Genomic DNA, 16,193 nt, shown 5'->3' with positions numbered 1-16,193 from the left:
ACCATTTATGATTTTAGCCACGATCTCCCAAAATCTAGAGAAAAGAATGACATTTTCATTCTTTCCATCGCTCGATCTCGAATATCTGGAATCAGACCACTCCTATGAGGTGACCATTGCCTTCAAGCCATGTCTCTTTTGCTGTAATGACTTTAATACAATAAAATTGGTAGCAAATTGAGTTACTCCAAATCAAAGTATCTCACCATTTATATACTTTTGCATTAAAAAGTGGACCCAATAATGGTTATATATACACTTTGTAATTGACTGTACTCAAGCTACATACTTCTTGACCACGTCTAGCTGACCAATATCCTTTAGCATTAAATCCATGCAATAAGCTACACACGGAGTCTAAAATAATATTTTTATTTTTTCCATCAATTGTAAACTAGTCTTCTTGATAATATTTGGATAATATACTATGCTCTAATCTCCTCTACTATGATGTCCATCAAGCTCTCAATATAGTATGCATCTTGGATCTTATCAGAAACATTAACTGACTTATGAAATACCATTTTTCTATTACAATAAATAAGAAAGTTGACGATACTCATTCTTGTTGACCCTATCCAATTATCATATATCAATGTTACCCTATATTTGTCTCATTGCCTCTTAAAATATTTGATCTAATCCTTTAGTTCTATCACCTCTTCATCTAAGTACACGTCGTGAATCTCCCTCAATGTTGGAAGTTGAATCCCCGTGCCAGACTTTTGAATAAAGGAGACCATACTATGGTAATATGGACCTTAGGCTATGTTGGTTGGAGTCCTATGGAAATTGAATAATTTTATAATTATCTTCTCAATATCTCACTTCTTTTCTTTTGTATATATATCGTCAATCCATGTATGTTTCGCTATTTGTGGGTGATAGGTTTACGGATCAATATTAACAATATATGGTATAGATCGCTTGCCAAGACCTCTAATAAAACCACGAAGTTCACTATGCCTCATGCTACTAGCTTGGCATAACTAAGGAGGAACAGTTGGCAGCCTCATGTTGGTCGACCTTTAGATTCTACTATCATCATCATGATCCCATTGTGAGTCAGGTCATCAATGCCTCATTGTTTTATTAATCATAAACTAATGCTCTAATGATGCACGAATTCCAGCTATGAGATCTGGGTTGACTTCATCGTCGCGACTCTCATACTGATCATAAATAGGTTCCTACGTAGCTCTACAGTATTCTTCCTTAACTATTGTCTTCCTTTGTAATATATCTTCTTTTACTTATTGTAGCTTGCTTTGAAATAATTTATAGATCTTCATCAGAAACTTTTTGAATTTTACAATATCGAGATATCCATCGGCCAAATACATCTTCACCTGAGTTATTCCTCTAATATTGTCATTGTAGTCACAATAAATACATTGTCAATGATGATGGTTCTCATCCATCTTTCGGGCATGAACCCATGCATTATCATATAACTGTTCCTTTGGTATCATGTTTTTACCAAATTTAAATTAAATAAGCTATAAATATGTTGAATTGACCTAATATCGATCAAAAATCATTAATCGTAGCATTAAATAATTTTATTAAAACCTAACTAAACTTATTTTACCATTATAAATATATGAAACACATTAAAAAATATTAAATATGTAATTTTAATCCAATATAGATCAAATAATTATGAAATCATTATTAAATACATTAACCATAGGATTAACATAGTTAATTATGCATCATTTACTTATTTTTCAATACTATAAATATGTCAAACACCCTAAGGTATTAAAGACATTGAATTGACCTAAAATCGATCAATTTTTTATTAAATTATTAATTATAGTATTAAATAACTTTAATAAAACCTACTTAAACATATTTTATCATCATAAATATGTGAAATATATAAAGGAATCATTAAATATAAAAGATCAAATTATTATGAAATCATTATTAAATACACTAATCACATGATTAATATAGTTAATTATCTATTAATTACTTCTCTTTTAAAAATATATATCAAACATCATATTAAAGACATTGAATAGACCCAAATTTAATCAAATTTTGATTAAATCATCATTAAAATCATTAATTAAAGCTTTAAATAACTTTAATAAAATCTAATTAAACATATTTTTACCATCATAAATATTTTTTAATATTTAATATGTATGAAATATAAATATTTGATCAATTAAGTGTCTAATTTCAAATAAATCAATATTAAACACACTAATCATAATATTAAATATCTTAATTACTCTCTAATTAAAGAAAGAGAATACATTAAAAAGTTTTTCTTCTTAATCTTTTTAAATTAGCCTTAATTCAATTCACAAATCCTTGCTTTGTATAGTTTAGTAGAGTACAAATGAGCTTGAGATAGTTTAAGAGAGTGTGAGAGTGAAATAGAGTGAGATAGTTTAAGAGATAATTTTGACCATTATTGACTGTATTGGGTAGTAACGGTCAATTTCGACCGTTACCCAACTGTACCAAATGGTAATAGTCGAAATTTTGACCGTTACCACCTGATACAGTCATATATCATCCGATACGGGACTATATCAAGCATACCACCTGATAGTAGATGGTTCGCATATCGATCTATTGGCAAACCAGTATGTACCACCCGGTACAAGTGGTATAATTGAAAATTTAAATCCTTGCTATTAATTAATAAGATACAAAGGGTTTAAAATCAAAATAACTAAAATAAAATTTATTTAAAAATAATTTTACCTAATTGGATTATGAAAATTTAAAAAGCATTTATACATGTGTAAATTTAAAAAATAAGCTAATAAGTCTAATAAATATAATAATATTATAGTAAGTTTGAATCCTAATACTAAGTCATAGTAATTGTATGACATCAATGTTATACTTCATTCTATATACGACGATAACATTGTTAATTTTTTCTATTATAATCCAAAATGACCTCTATAATTTATTTTGTCAAGACAATTATGTTATCACATTCAACCATAATATATACATATATGAATAGGATAGAAAAAATAAATAATTTTAATTATGTAAGAAAAAATATTAATTATAATATTCACTTAAATATGTATCACTATATCTTTTTATGAATTGCTCATAAACCTAATCATAAGAATATGTTTTAAATAGATACTTTAAGTAGTAAAACTTAAGTAAATGAATCAGCAATCAATATAATCAATATAGTAGAACTCAAAACATATCTTAATTGATACTAGTTGTTTCTGGACTCATTCCTTAACTATAAAATACTTTATGCTAATATGTTAGGATCCACTATAAAACTTATTATTTTTAGAGAAGAAAGTTACTATAGTATATTAAAACATATCTTCAACAACTTGACAATTGAGTATGATCATACTAAGTTGTGAGATGAAATTCCACGATCATAAAGTTTGAATAGCGACCTCAATGTATGTCATGAAATTAGCTTTTATTATTGATAATGTAATTTGTATTATGTTATTTATGTAAATTGTCCCTCCAACTAATGTAAACATAAATCATAAAGTGGATTTCTTATTATTGAGATAATTTGTAAATTAATATATAAAATTATCATCAATTCAATTGATCTAATATTTTATATATGAGCATCTAGTCTTTTGTCCCTTATAGATATCTTATTTTATTCCTTTATAGCTTTCAATATTTTATTTTTGGATAACTCTAATATCTATTAGTATTTCAATTGTAAAACTAATATTTGTATATAGTTAAGCATATAAAAGACTTTCTACTATCCTCGGTTGTGGGTTCGTTTGAGTCGATCTACCGATCCCTCGACATTCGACCCTCCTTCTAGCGTTAAAATATTGGTGTCAACAACTTTAAGTCGTCGCCTCGGGGCCAACACAGCTTGGTTCGGATCCGAATGAGCGGGGATCTTTTTGCGGGACCCGGGAGTCCGCTGAGGTGGCTGGCTTCGCTAGGTGCGATCGGAGACGGGGCCGCTGTCTTCTCCAGGACGGGACTCCTGGCCAGGGCATCGTGTGGGGGCACTTCGTCCTTGCACCTGTACACAGGTCGGGTCAGAAGAACTCGACCCGACCCCTCCGACGATCAAGTTAGTATATAGTCGGAGTTTTTATAGTGAAGGTTACCGTTGCCTGATGTGCCCGCCTGCAGGGAGCAGGATCGTACTCCTGGTAACGTCTGACAGCGGTGTTGGCGTGGCGTGAAGGACCGAGCCTGAGCAAGATGTTAATGTGCCTCGACCGACGTTCCGGTCTGTTTTATCAGGTGTTGTCAGGTCAACCGAAGCGCGAGGCATCATCAGGGGCAGTTGATGTCAACCCGAGTCTTATCGCCATTATTACCCTCATCAATAGGCAGTACCATCGTTAAAAAGGTTAACAAAGCACAAACTATATTTATCGACTAACTTAAGTGGTACTATCACTTGAGCCTAGCGATACCACCACCCAAGCCTGGTTTAGGCTACTAGTTTGACTTTTTAATGGGTCCAATTAATCCAACTTCATGCTTAATGGTTTTCTTGATATATGAGCTTTATTTCGACCCCGTTTTCTTGATTATGTAATCAAAGTATTTTTTTTTTATGTCACTTATCTCAAGAGCATATTAGTCTCATAAACTTATCAATTGATTTCATCATTAAAATTTGAGAATCAACAAAAATTAAAACTAAAAATGGGCTATAATCATAATTTAATTAAGGATAAAGTTTAATCAAAATTAATTATGACCAAAGTCAAAATCCCTATCACCCAAACACCCCAAATACCCCTTCTCTCAATTTCCTCTCATTGCAACTTTTCCATTGTGCGTGACCAATGCAATATCATGGTCAATAATCCTTGACCGACACCCCTCTGTCGTGGATGACTTGCCACCGGTTTGGCAGCCATCTTCATAGCACAGCCTTGTCGGGCGCCAAGTTCCATAGCGACAATGCCCAACAACAGCCCGTCGAGCCCTCTTGTCACTATTCATCCCACCATTTGATTATTTGTGTGTGAAACGATGAGAAAGCGTTTGGTGTAAAGCGTTTGGTGTAAAGCGTGGAGGAGAGCAAATGGTTTTTGAAAGGTGTAAAGCGTGGAGGAAACGTTAAAGAGAGCAAACGGTTTTTGAAAGGTTTGGTGTCAAGCAAGACGTGTAAAGCAAAATGGTTTTTGAAAGGTTTTGTGTAAAGCAAAACTTTTTTTTTTTCTTTTTTCCTATTACAATGACAAAATTAACCCATTATGAATAAAATATAATTATTATTTTATTTATCGTTAATTCGATTTTGTGTAATGAGCCGAATAAAAAATAAAAATGATATAAATAAAAATAAGGAAAAAAAATAAAAGTAACCATTTGCTTTTAACTATTCCTGGAAATTAGAGAATCCCTATCAAAAATGATGTTTGGTACCACTTGTTATTTGTGTAGTTTTCTTTGAGATTTGCAAATACTTGCAAGACCTCTAATGAAATAATTATTATTTCCATTGAGCATCAATCTCTAAGACATTTTGTAGTGTTTCCACATTCGAGGAGTCATGATTGATCAAATAAAAATTTCTCTCTAGGTAAAAGCTACCCATATCTCATTCTTGTAAAAGATTACACTAAGAGTACATTTGGTAAGACCACTTCAATGATTAAAAATATATTGTAATCATTTTCATAATAGCTCAAGTTTAGTTAAGTGAATTTAAAATAAAAAATATACCTCGAAAGATGTTGCATAATTTCAAAGGGCTTCTTTATTTCGAAGCATAATTTCTATCTTGGAACTTCGATAGATATTGCATTCATGATATTTTTTTCATCTTAGGCTTGAGTGCACGAGATTACTTTGATCAAATATTTTTTTATATATAAAGAAATGATTGTTATAATGTATATAAAGGACTAATTGTTACGAATATTTTTTATTCTAGATTGATATAATATATATAAAGGAATGATTTGATCATGTCGGATACTTCAAATACTTTTTCATCATAAATAGATACATCACACAAGAAAAGTTTTGGATGCATCGAATGTTATATATGCATTTTTTTTTTACTAGGTTGGCATATTACACACAAAAGGACGCTTTGATCATGTTGGATGCTTGGTATACTTTTTCTTAGGCAAACACATCATGCTTAAGAGGATGCTCTAGGCATATAACATGTTTCAAATATTTTTTTATCTTAGATGAACACATTACGTATAAGGGGACATGTCAATCATATCATTTTGGATAGATGTATGACGTGCAAGTGCATACTTTTGGTATGTCATGTGATTTGGATACTTCTTTAGTCCATGTTATATGTATCATATGTAAGAAGAGGATACTTTGGCTATGTCGATTTACTTTAATACTTTTTTATCCTACTTTGATTTATCATATGCACAATAGAGACATTTAGATGCATCGGATGTTTATTTGTCCATTTAGATCGCATACGAGTGTGATGCTTTGGTCATGTTGAGCGCTTTACATGTTTTCTTATCTTGAGTGGATATATCGTAAAATAGATGGTTGTATCAATGACATTGGATGCCATGAGCATAAATAGTTATTACATATTTTGTCTTGTTAATAATAGATAAATGAATGAGTAGTATAGTGGTAACTAAGGATCTCTTACTTACAAGAGACTTTGGTGGATGAAATAGCTGCACCTAATCTGGTTGGGCTAGGCTTGACTGGGATCAAGTTGGAATGGCTTGATCAAGTAGCTCGGCCATGGACCCAACCAATTAGTCTAGCAGTCTTATTCGATCAACAAGGGGTCAACAGACCTTATTTACCATTTATCTATTAACATAAATACCAAAATATGAATGTTTGTGCTAAAGTATTGTTATGCCATCTTGGAAACCATAGTTCAATTCCAAACAAAGCATTCTATATACCTCTATTTATTTTGTGTACCTAGTGATATTGCTTAAGCAAGTCAATGTAGGAGTCACGTAGCGTCATCTCGAAGGTGCTATTTATCCGATTTAAAGCTGCAGTTGACTTGAAGTCGACTCGAAGACAAAATCATGTCTCATGGCATCGTGTGTGATAAATGCATCACTCGAAGAGATTCAAAGGTCCAATGTGTCTTTGAATACATAATTGACTTCAGATGATACCAACTGTAATATATAATCAACTTGAGGATATACCAACTCGAGAATATGAACTAAGAATATAATAATCTTAAATGACACTATTACCTTAAGGACACTAGAAGGATGTAGTCGGGTGTGACTATCTTGAGGGAGCAACCTATATGGTGATATGATCAAATGCCAAAATATTTTGAGGGTGTGGTAGCCTGATGGGTATGATCATCATGACGACGTGTTCGACTTTAAGATGTAATCAACTTAATGATGTAACCAATTGGTTGATACCATCAACTTGACAATAATATTCTTAAGAAAACAATTCACATAGAGGTTGGAATGCATACGAAGTTTAATTTAGTGAAAAAATGATTTGATATAAAGTTGTCTCCTGAATATTTACAGATTATTAATAAGTGGTTCAATGATGAAATATTCCTCTATGTGTGATGTGGCATATATATATATTTTTTATGAACAGTGAACAACTCTTATATGATAATTAAACCAAAAGAGAGATAAGTTATATTTCTTCAAGTTCTTTGGACTTGCAGAAGGTCGGTTTGAGCCTATCGTGCAAAAGCTTGTTTACTGATTGATGCTTGGGCAGCTCAGAAGGGCAACCTATGCTTCCAGTAATCCTAAATGATACATAATTTTAGCAAGGTGTACAATTTGGAGGGATGCAAGCTACCTAAGAAATTACAACCTCTAAGAAGGCAATCCATGGATTACCATTACAATTCTGTGCAGAAGCATCCCTTCTTTTTCTTCTTCTTGAGCAAAAGATTTCTTTCGTTGTTCAATCGATATTGATGACCGAGAACCATCCATCATTTACAAGATATCAACTTAGTTTGCTTCTAGACGACACGAAAAGAGTCTGCAATCTGTTTTAAACCCTTGTAGTGTCTCTTCCACTGAAGACCTGAAAACGAAGAGGAAGAGATTTCCAAGTTACAAGATCCATGACCTGTTTATCAAAAGAATCTGGTGATCGAAGAATGTTCAGATATTGGTTTTACCGCTTCCTGTTACATTGAACAAGTAGAGTCGGTTTCCAGCAGCCGTAGCTGTGATTAGGACGTGAGGTGGTTCCAATTCAAATTGATAATATTTCCTTCCTGAATGTTCTGCTACTTCCATGCTCAATACTTTACCTTCTACATTTTCACCAATTACTTCTGGGCCGAAAGCACTGATGACCTTGTCCGGTGGTCCAATCATTTCGATTTCTGCTTCTCCTTCGATGTCTACACAAGGTTCAAGTATAACATGATGAATGAGAACAAGAAATATCTTTAGGAAGACAAGAGTGTTTCTTGCAATTGGCATTTCCAAGAAAACAAAATTCTTCAAACGAATACCTGTAATCTCAAGCAAGCAATTCATTTTTGATAAATACTTTTTTACATTATCAAATTTGTCATTCTGGTTATTGTATGATACCTATTTTTCAGTCACATCCACTACAAAATTCTATGATTATTGGAAGTCATATTTCATCTAAACTGATTGATAGATCCATGTGCCAGTATATGTGTCCACATGGAAATAACAATACAGTACTTGTACTGTAGGCAAGTTTAGACCTTGATATCAACACATCAAGAATCTGCACAACAGTTATATAAATTCTGGAATCATATTCGTCCGCATGAATTTTCTGAAGTAAATTGACAAGTTAATCAATCTTTTGTAGGGATAAGGGGAAACATTGATCAAGTAAAAGAACCATGCAACTCAACTAGATTTTCCTGAAAAGATTAGTGGAATGGTAAAAACAAGACAAAAGTTTCATTCTGAGTCTGAAGAGAACTAATTTGCTATCTGGTTGCCAGAACAAGCCTAATTTTAATTTGCTATTAAGTGCTATGGCAGAAGGTGTGTGCACAAACTATAGAAACATGGTACGATACCGGCAAATCGTCGAACAGGAGCTACGATAACAAACAGTCGGCCTTCCTTGGAGCTTGCAAATCTTAGATCAATCTCTGTGCCACCGAGGTCTGCAATTGATACGGGAACCTGAGGCGACACATGATTAGCAAAAGACAATTAGGTGCCAAAAGGAATACTTTTGTGCAGAAATGAGACGTAGCGATGAAGTCACATTCAAAGCATAATCCAAGGATGTCTTCCAGTAAGAACTTGTACCTCTTGCCAGCCATCTGGAACTTTGAAGCTGTATGGGATTATTGGACTCCAACCCACTCCATGGCCTCCGGATTTGTCATCCGGTCTACGATATTGCCTCCAACCTGTCTGAGCAATTTCTTATGAAGGGTTATCCAAACTGATTGCATACCACACTCGTACAGATGGTGATGAAACAGAGGAAATAACACAATGGATTTAACATCACAACCCTCTTAGACACTTCAGCAAACATGTTTCTTGCAGTCATATTTTCTGTGTTTTCTGGCTTAAGCAGACAAATAAATTACGCACCCCAGCAGCATCCATCTCGAGAAATTTGGTATAAACATTGTTGTACGAGATTTCAAGAAATAAATCATGTTATAAGCAGCCCAAAGATCACCAAAATTCATGAATATTGAATAGCAGAAAGGTCGTCATATAACTTGTATGAAGGAATACCAACCATTCTCGTCAGGCTCAGATAAGCCGGGGATCCTCCCGGCCAAGAGACCCTGCGTCACTGCCGACCCATCTCCAGGAGATCCCAACACCATCCCGGAAACCAACGACAAACTAGAAGCCAACGCGCACCTTCTCCCAAACAACCCCGTGGCTCTGTTCCCATCCCCTCTAAGTCCACCTCCGTTCGCTGCTACTGCGCTGCACCTCTTCGGATGGAGCTGATGTCGGGGTGCGTACGTCACAGAAAAGCTGCAGCTACTGCAAAGGGTGGTTTCCATCCCTCCTCCAGCAAGACCGCAAGCTGAATCCCTCCACTTTTATCCTTCTTGCAGACCACGAGGACACGTGGTGTCGTGGCAATAAAGGATAGCGCAGCTAAAGAGTGGCCCTTGGTTTTGTGGTGGATATTCGATGAATGATCAATGAAGTATCCAAACCTGGTTAGTCCGATCGAACACGAAAAGAGCCCAACGATAATGAGCTTTTTACATACGAGAAAGTTTTATGTATGCTTTACAGATTTTGGGATCAGAAGGGTAAAGATGGGAGCAGGCCCTGTTGTCGTAACAGGCTCTGGGCGGCTGCTCTTCACGCAAACAGCGCGAGCTTTTACCACTCATCACATCCCGTTTACTGCCTGAAGGATCATGGTTTTACAATTGACCCCGCTCAACTATATGTAGCCCGAAGCGATCCTGTCTTCTTCCTACCTGTCGATGTGGGACTAAACTCAATTCTGGACAGATCGTAATCATGGAGATGCGGTATACATCAATTTGGAGATCAACTGTTATTTTTACGGTGGGATCATTCCCTACAAAAGACCCACCGCTAGAAAAATGATCAACAATATCAATCAATTTGATTCCTTACGAATGGATTTACCTGTGTTTACTCGGTGCTTGATAAATGGTTACAATGACATTCTACATGTTATCGTCACAAACATCACCGTTGAATGTTATGGATCAGCGTCGTAAACTGCAGAAGACATGCGAGCAAAATAATATTTGGTAGATCAGATCACAGCAATTAATGGTGGTTAATGTACTCTTAAAGATCAAAACTGTAGAGAAATTGCTTCTTTCAAAGAGGTAAAATGACTGGTTGCCGGTGAATTTGCTTGTCTTGTTTGTTCCTACATTGGTTCATCTTCCTTTTTCTTTTCTTCTTTGGGCAAAGATCGAAAATGTTGAAATTTGACTAAATTATGGACAGCAACTTTCCTTTTGCTCCATAAGATGTACAGTCACAGAACCAACAAATGCCCTCAGCATGTTTCACCTTGCTTTTTAGGCTTCCCTTCTGTTCAGTTGATTTCCAGAATGGCATAGTGAAGTTTAATGGCATTGCTGGTGTTGCACCAATTATAATTACCAGTAGTCCCCACAAGAACATAAGCCACCTCTAAACCGATGGAACCGGAAAGGATCTCTGAGGACAATCTCCCTCTTTTCACTCTCTGAGAACAATTTCATTGCTGTGTGACAGTCCACACACACCCTCAAGTTCTTCATAACACGAATTGGCGCCAACTGGGGTAGACGAATCATTCCAAGTGCTACTGCCAACTTCTCACTGTGATGGTTCACAAAACTTCCATTCTGTTTTGGACTGGAACCATTGATCTCCAAAGCCTCCATCTTGATATAACCCATCTTCTCTATTTTGGACAGCATTTCTTCTAGTTTATCGTATATTGCGTGACTTTCAGGGTGGGAATTATCACCTGCCACAAAAGAATGAACCGATGCACCAATCTCAATCCAGCTAAGACCTGGTTCCTTCTTCACTCCTCTTTCTTTCATTAAATCTCTTGCCCTCATCGCAAAGGATTTCCTTCCTGCATCGAGGTACATATTGTAAAGTAGCACATATGAGGCAGGGGCATGAGGCTCAAGCTCCATTATTCGTTCTGCCGCATGTGTACCCATTTCAGTGTCCTTGTGAACTCGGCAAGAACCCAACAGAGCCCTCCATAGGATAGGATCATCATGAAAACATGAGTCTAGTATGAATTTCTCGGCATCAACCAACCTCCCAGCACGTCCGAGGAGGTCAACAATACAGGCGCAATGCTTTGCATTTGGATACAAGTTGTAATCTACTTTCATGCGCTCGAAATACCTGGCCAAATAAGATAGAAAAGACGTTTATCAGAATTCTGAAGAACTTCTGTGCACAAAGCCTTGTCAGCGCCCAAGAAAAACATGTTTATCAGATTTCTTGCAAACGTCTGTGCACAAAGCCTAGTCAATGCGAAGTATATTGCCTGAAGACAGGCAATAGTATTTACCACATATCTATTGACTAAGAAAATGTATTTTGGGAAAAGCATAGGAAAAAGAATTGAAGAATTCAACTCTTATAGAGTTGTTTCTTTTGGGGTAATTAGAAAAAGATATAATCCTAGTCTTATTCCTCTCATTAGGGGTACTGGTGCTGCTTCTCTACAGAAGTTATCTACTTGTGTTTACTTTTCTAGATGCTGCATGGCTCACAAAAGCCACCATCTTTCGCATCTATAGAATGTAATCTTATTTCAAGTGGTGAAATAGATCTAGAGAAAATCTAGATTTTACAAACCCTCTCTTGCTATACAACGTATGAAATCTTAGACGATACCTACGTGAGTTTATGTTTTGGGAAAAAATGGATTTAAAATTTTTATCTCAATTCCAGTTGCAACAGAATTACCTGAGTCCCTCATCAACCAGTCCTCCATGACTACAAGCAGTAAGAACACCAAGCAAAGTAACATGGTTTGGGGAAACCTTGCAACCTTCCATCTCCTTGAAAAGCATCAGAGCATCACTTGCACAACCATGTTGTGCATGGCTTGAGATCATTGCAGACCATGACACTACATCACGATTCTCCATCTCCTGAAATGTCTGATTGGCAGCATCAACATCTCCTGACCTTGCATACATAAATATCTGGGAGTTATTTATAATGGTGAACCAATTAAATCCCACTTTAATGGCATAACACTGGATCTGCTCTCCAGACCTTGCCACAGCTAAATTTGCACAGGCACTCATCAAACATGATAAAGTGAAGTGGTCAGGCTTTATGCCAATGCCCAACAAATCATGAAACAAGCTCAGTGCCCACTCAAAATGGTCTACCTGGATACATCCAGATATCATGGATGTCCAGGTGACAATGTCTTGCTTAAGCACAGAATGGAAACATTTGAATCCTTCCTCAATGGAACCTGAGCTCGAATACATCTCAATTAGTGCACTTCCAATATACTCATCACGCTTGAGGTTATTCTTGAAAATTTGTCCATGTATTTGCTTCCCCAGCTCAAAATCATGGGGGAAGTTACAAGCTCTCAGCACACTTGAGAACGTGAACTTTGAAGATCTCATTCCTCTCCTTTGCATCTCGGAGAAGAGACATACGGCTTCATAATTATGTTCATTATTTCCATCTGTCTCCAACCGGGAAAACCCAGCAATCATGGAATTGAACACAACAACATTAGGATCAGGCACGGAGTTAAAGACCATGACTGCTTCACTCAAGAGGCCATTCTTTGCATACAAGTCTATCATTGCACTGCCCACAAATACATCGGAGTCCAAACCAACTTTAATTACACACCCATGAACCATCTTCCCAAGTATAACTGAATTGCTAAGGCTTGAGCAAGACTTGAAGACACCACCAAGAGCAAATGGATTCGGCTTTATTCCCAACCGGTGCATCTTGGCAAAATTCCTGAGTGTCTCCTCATCCCAACCAATCCGAACATAGGCTGAGATCATAGAATTCCAAGAAACATCATCCAATTCGCTTGAACTATCAAAAACAAGACTCGCATCACTGATCCCACCACATTTCGAGTACATATCAATAAGTGAGTTAGTCAAGAAAACACGCTGATAAAATCCACTAACTAAAACCATCCCGTGAATCACTTTCCCCATCTTCAGGTCCCCAATTCGAGAGCACACACTCAGTGCACTAGCATAGGTGAAATGATCCAGCTTAGTTTGCACACTCCTTGCCTCGTTAAAAACATCCAAGGACTTGCGGCACACTCCAACTTGAGAGTACCCAGTAATAAGCGAATTCCAAGAGATGGTATCTCTTGTAGGCATTGTGTCAAACAGGCGCTGTGCAAGGGACATGTCGCCGCATTTGCAGTACATGTTAAGGAGAACGTTCTGCAGAAACATGCAAGGTGTGAAGCAGGCCTTGATAATGTGGGCATGGACTTCCTTCCCATGGATCAAAGACAGGGATTTTGTGGCAGATAGGAGGAGTTCAGAGTACATGGGTTGAGACAGTGTGGGTGGAGAGGGAATTTGGATTTGGGTTGGGAAAAAGGTGGACAAGTGTTGTTTGGGTGATCTGTATAAGCTAACATGCTTGGGAAATCCTTCAAGGCATCTGCAAGTATGCTGCCTTATTATCATCTGTGCTGGTCTCATAAAATTTGGTGGTTATTGGGATACATGAACTATGAATTTATAGCCATCAGTATAAATACTAGATACCAATCAAGGAATTCAAGTAATGAATACAATGATGATCTCTAAAATGGCACAACAAGATTGCAACCTTTGGGACTATGCATTGTGGCTGAGAAGAGCTATGACCTTCATGGCCTACCTGAAACATAATATAACCACTCAGTTGATTTGGTCTCTTTCTATTGGCTTTCCCTTATTATTTGAATGGGCCCAAGTTAGATGAGGCCCACTTCAATGGGGCCTCATCATCATCATCATCATTCAACTGCTAATTCTTTTGATTAAATCAATGAAACCATGATCATAAGCTTGGTATTTTAGCACAGTGTTCCATTATTGTGATCTTAATACTTTTCATGGCACTACACATGATTACTTAGTGTTACAATATACTTTATCCACCAAATCATGCCAAATTAGCTATTGGAAGGCTTCTACTCAGTACAAGCTTGCAATCTGCGGGCAACAGAAGACCTGCACCTCAACAAGTGTCGCTTTAGGCACGTCTCCAAACACCGACTCCTTCCCGTCCTCCCTCTTCGCATAAGACAGCCCCAACCTGGACTTGGCTTGTCTCAGATCACCGACGCCGGAGCTTGCGTCCGGCCCCGTGAAGACACCCATCACCGGCGTAAGCGGCGGGCCGATGAGTAGGCCGTCAGCTCCGAACTGCGGGCCGCCTCTCGCGTAATCGAAAATAGCGGCGCCGCTGCCGCCGACCTTGGGCAGTGTGACCGGGTCGTCCGCTGCTGCAGAGCCACCGGCCTCCTTCCAGTAGAAGAGGAAGGCGTCGAAAGTGTCGTAGTAGTCGTCGGTGCTCCTGTATCCCTCGGGGTTGAATGCTCCGAACTTGAAGGACGTGGTGGTGTAGCCCACCACCAAACAAGGGCCCTTGAAGTCGCAGCAGCGGTGGAAGTCGACGGCGCTGAAGCCGTCGATGGAGGCCCTGTAGCAGCATTTCAGCTCCCTACCTGTTCCATGTAACAGGGGGAGAGAGAGAGAGAGAGAGAGAGGTGTGTATAGCTGGCGTCCATGGAAGGAAGCAGCGAGATCAGAAGTAGGTACCTCTCAGGTGCGTGTTGGCCACTAGTGATCGAGAGAAGGGGAGATCGATGTCATGGTACTTGTGTGGAGGTTTCTCCTCTGCTTTCCGGCGCTTCCCCCAGTCAAAGAGGCTTACAGGCGTTGTTGTATGCCTTCTCGGGAGGATGGAAGTGGAACCAAGCATGCAAGCCATGAACAGAAAAGACGATATCCCAAGCTCTTGTGAGCTTACCTGCAGCAGTTTTGGTACATACAATTCTTATCCAAAAGCTGATGAACTCCTCACCATGACACGGACAACCAATCTCCATCTTCTTCTCGCTCCTGAGATTTTGTTGAGCAACCAACACATGCGAACCGAAAAAAAAAGAACTAGTAATTGCTTTCATTGAGATTTGAACTCAAGACCTCCCGCTTACTAAACGGGTGCTCTAACCAACTGAGCTATGCAAGCTTCACATGTTTAGATTTATGTTAAATATATTCTTCTTTCTTCTGAGATAACTGATGCGAACCGAAAAAATTTAGAGTAATAAGAAGTGCTTTCATTGAGATTTGAACTCAAGACCTCCCACTTACTAAATGGGTGCTCTAACCAACTGAGAGATGCAAGCTTCACATGTCTAGATTTATGTTAAATGTATTCTTCTTTCTTCTGAGATAACTGATGCGAACCGAAAAAATTTAGAGTAATAAGAAGTGCTTTCATTGAGATTTGAACTCAAGACCTCCCGCTTACTAAACGGGTGCTCTAACCAACTGAGCTATGAAAGCTTCACATTTTAAATTTATGTGATTAAATAATATAAAAAAGTATTTAATCGTAACTCATATAACAGCTTGACGGTGGCCGATGCATAAATGTGACCACACATGCGTATCAGATCAAACTTCATTGCCATCCAAACAAACCTATCATCAAAATCGAAACAACAATAGAAATCAGTATCGTGTCAAGAAATGCTTCGATTAGCATATAAAATTAAAC

At 37.3% G+C, this 16,193-nt stretch overlaps 3 protein-coding genes and 3 non-coding genes across 6 annotated transcripts; all 6 read right to left on the bottom strand.

The window, feature by feature from the left end:
• Positions 1 to 7,642: 7,642 nt before the first annotated feature.
• Positions 7,643 to 10,294, bottom strand: LOC135641497 (psbP domain-containing protein 4, chloroplastic-like). The gene is made up of 5 exons (XM_065156864.1): positions 9,673 to 10,294; positions 9,225 to 9,328; positions 8,987 to 9,095; positions 8,093 to 8,320; positions 7,643 to 7,995 (listed from the first exon to the last, which is right to left on the bottom strand). Exons 1-5 carry the CDS (start codon positions 9,947 to 9,949, stop codon positions 7,931 to 7,933), a joined length of 783 nt encoding a protein of 260 aa, XP_065012936.1. The 5' UTR covers positions 9,950 to 10,294; the 3' UTR covers positions 7,643 to 7,930.
• On the bottom strand, positions 10,196 to 10,299 carry LOC135641891 (small nucleolar RNA Z279/snoR105/snoR108). The gene has a single exon (XR_010497829.1). It is a non-coding gene; the product is annotated as a small nucleolar RNA Z279/snoR105/snoR108 (small nucleolar RNA).
• Positions 10,300 to 10,861: 562 nt separating this feature from the next.
• Positions 10,862 to 14,337, bottom strand: LOC135641495 (pentatricopeptide repeat-containing protein At3g13880-like). Its single transcript, XM_065156862.1, has 2 exons — positions 12,369 to 14,337; positions 10,862 to 11,798 (listed from the first exon to the last, which is right to left on the bottom strand). The coding sequence occupies exons 1-2, from the start codon at positions 14,117 to 14,119 to the stop codon at positions 11,045 to 11,047; spliced, it is 2,505 nt and encodes an 834-aa protein (XP_065012934.1). The 5' UTR covers positions 14,120 to 14,337; the 3' UTR covers positions 10,862 to 11,044.
• A 128-nt stretch (positions 14,338 to 14,465) lies between these two features.
• On the bottom strand, positions 14,466 to 15,540 carry LOC135641496 (uncharacterized). The gene is made up of 2 exons (XM_065156863.1): positions 15,227 to 15,540; positions 14,466 to 15,132 (listed from the first exon to the last, which is right to left on the bottom strand). The coding sequence occupies exons 1-2, from the start codon at positions 15,396 to 15,398 to the stop codon at positions 14,600 to 14,602; spliced, it is 705 nt and encodes a 234-aa protein (XP_065012935.1). The 5' UTR covers positions 15,399 to 15,540; the 3' UTR covers positions 14,466 to 14,599.
• A 45-nt stretch (positions 15,541 to 15,585) lies between these two features.
• TRNAT-AGU (transfer RNA threonine (anticodon AGU)) lies at positions 15,586 to 15,659 on the bottom strand. The gene has a single exon. It is a non-coding gene; the product is annotated as a tRNA-Thr (tRNA).
• A 246-nt stretch (positions 15,660 to 15,905) lies between these two features.
• TRNAT-AGU (transfer RNA threonine (anticodon AGU)) lies at positions 15,906 to 15,979 on the bottom strand. Its single transcript has one exon. It is a non-coding gene; the product is annotated as a tRNA-Thr (tRNA).
• Between the last annotated feature and the right edge of the window lie 214 nt (positions 15,980 to 16,193).

This window comes from Musa acuminata, chromosome BXJ3-6 (genome assembly GCF_036884655.1).
Source record: "Musa acuminata AAA Group cultivar baxijiao chromosome BXJ3-6, Cavendish_Baxijiao_AAA, whole genome shotgun sequence".
NCBI lineage: Eukaryota > Viridiplantae > Streptophyta > Magnoliopsida > Zingiberales > Musaceae > Musa > Musa acuminata.
This window is presented reverse-complemented; position numbering and strand designations above follow the sequence as displayed.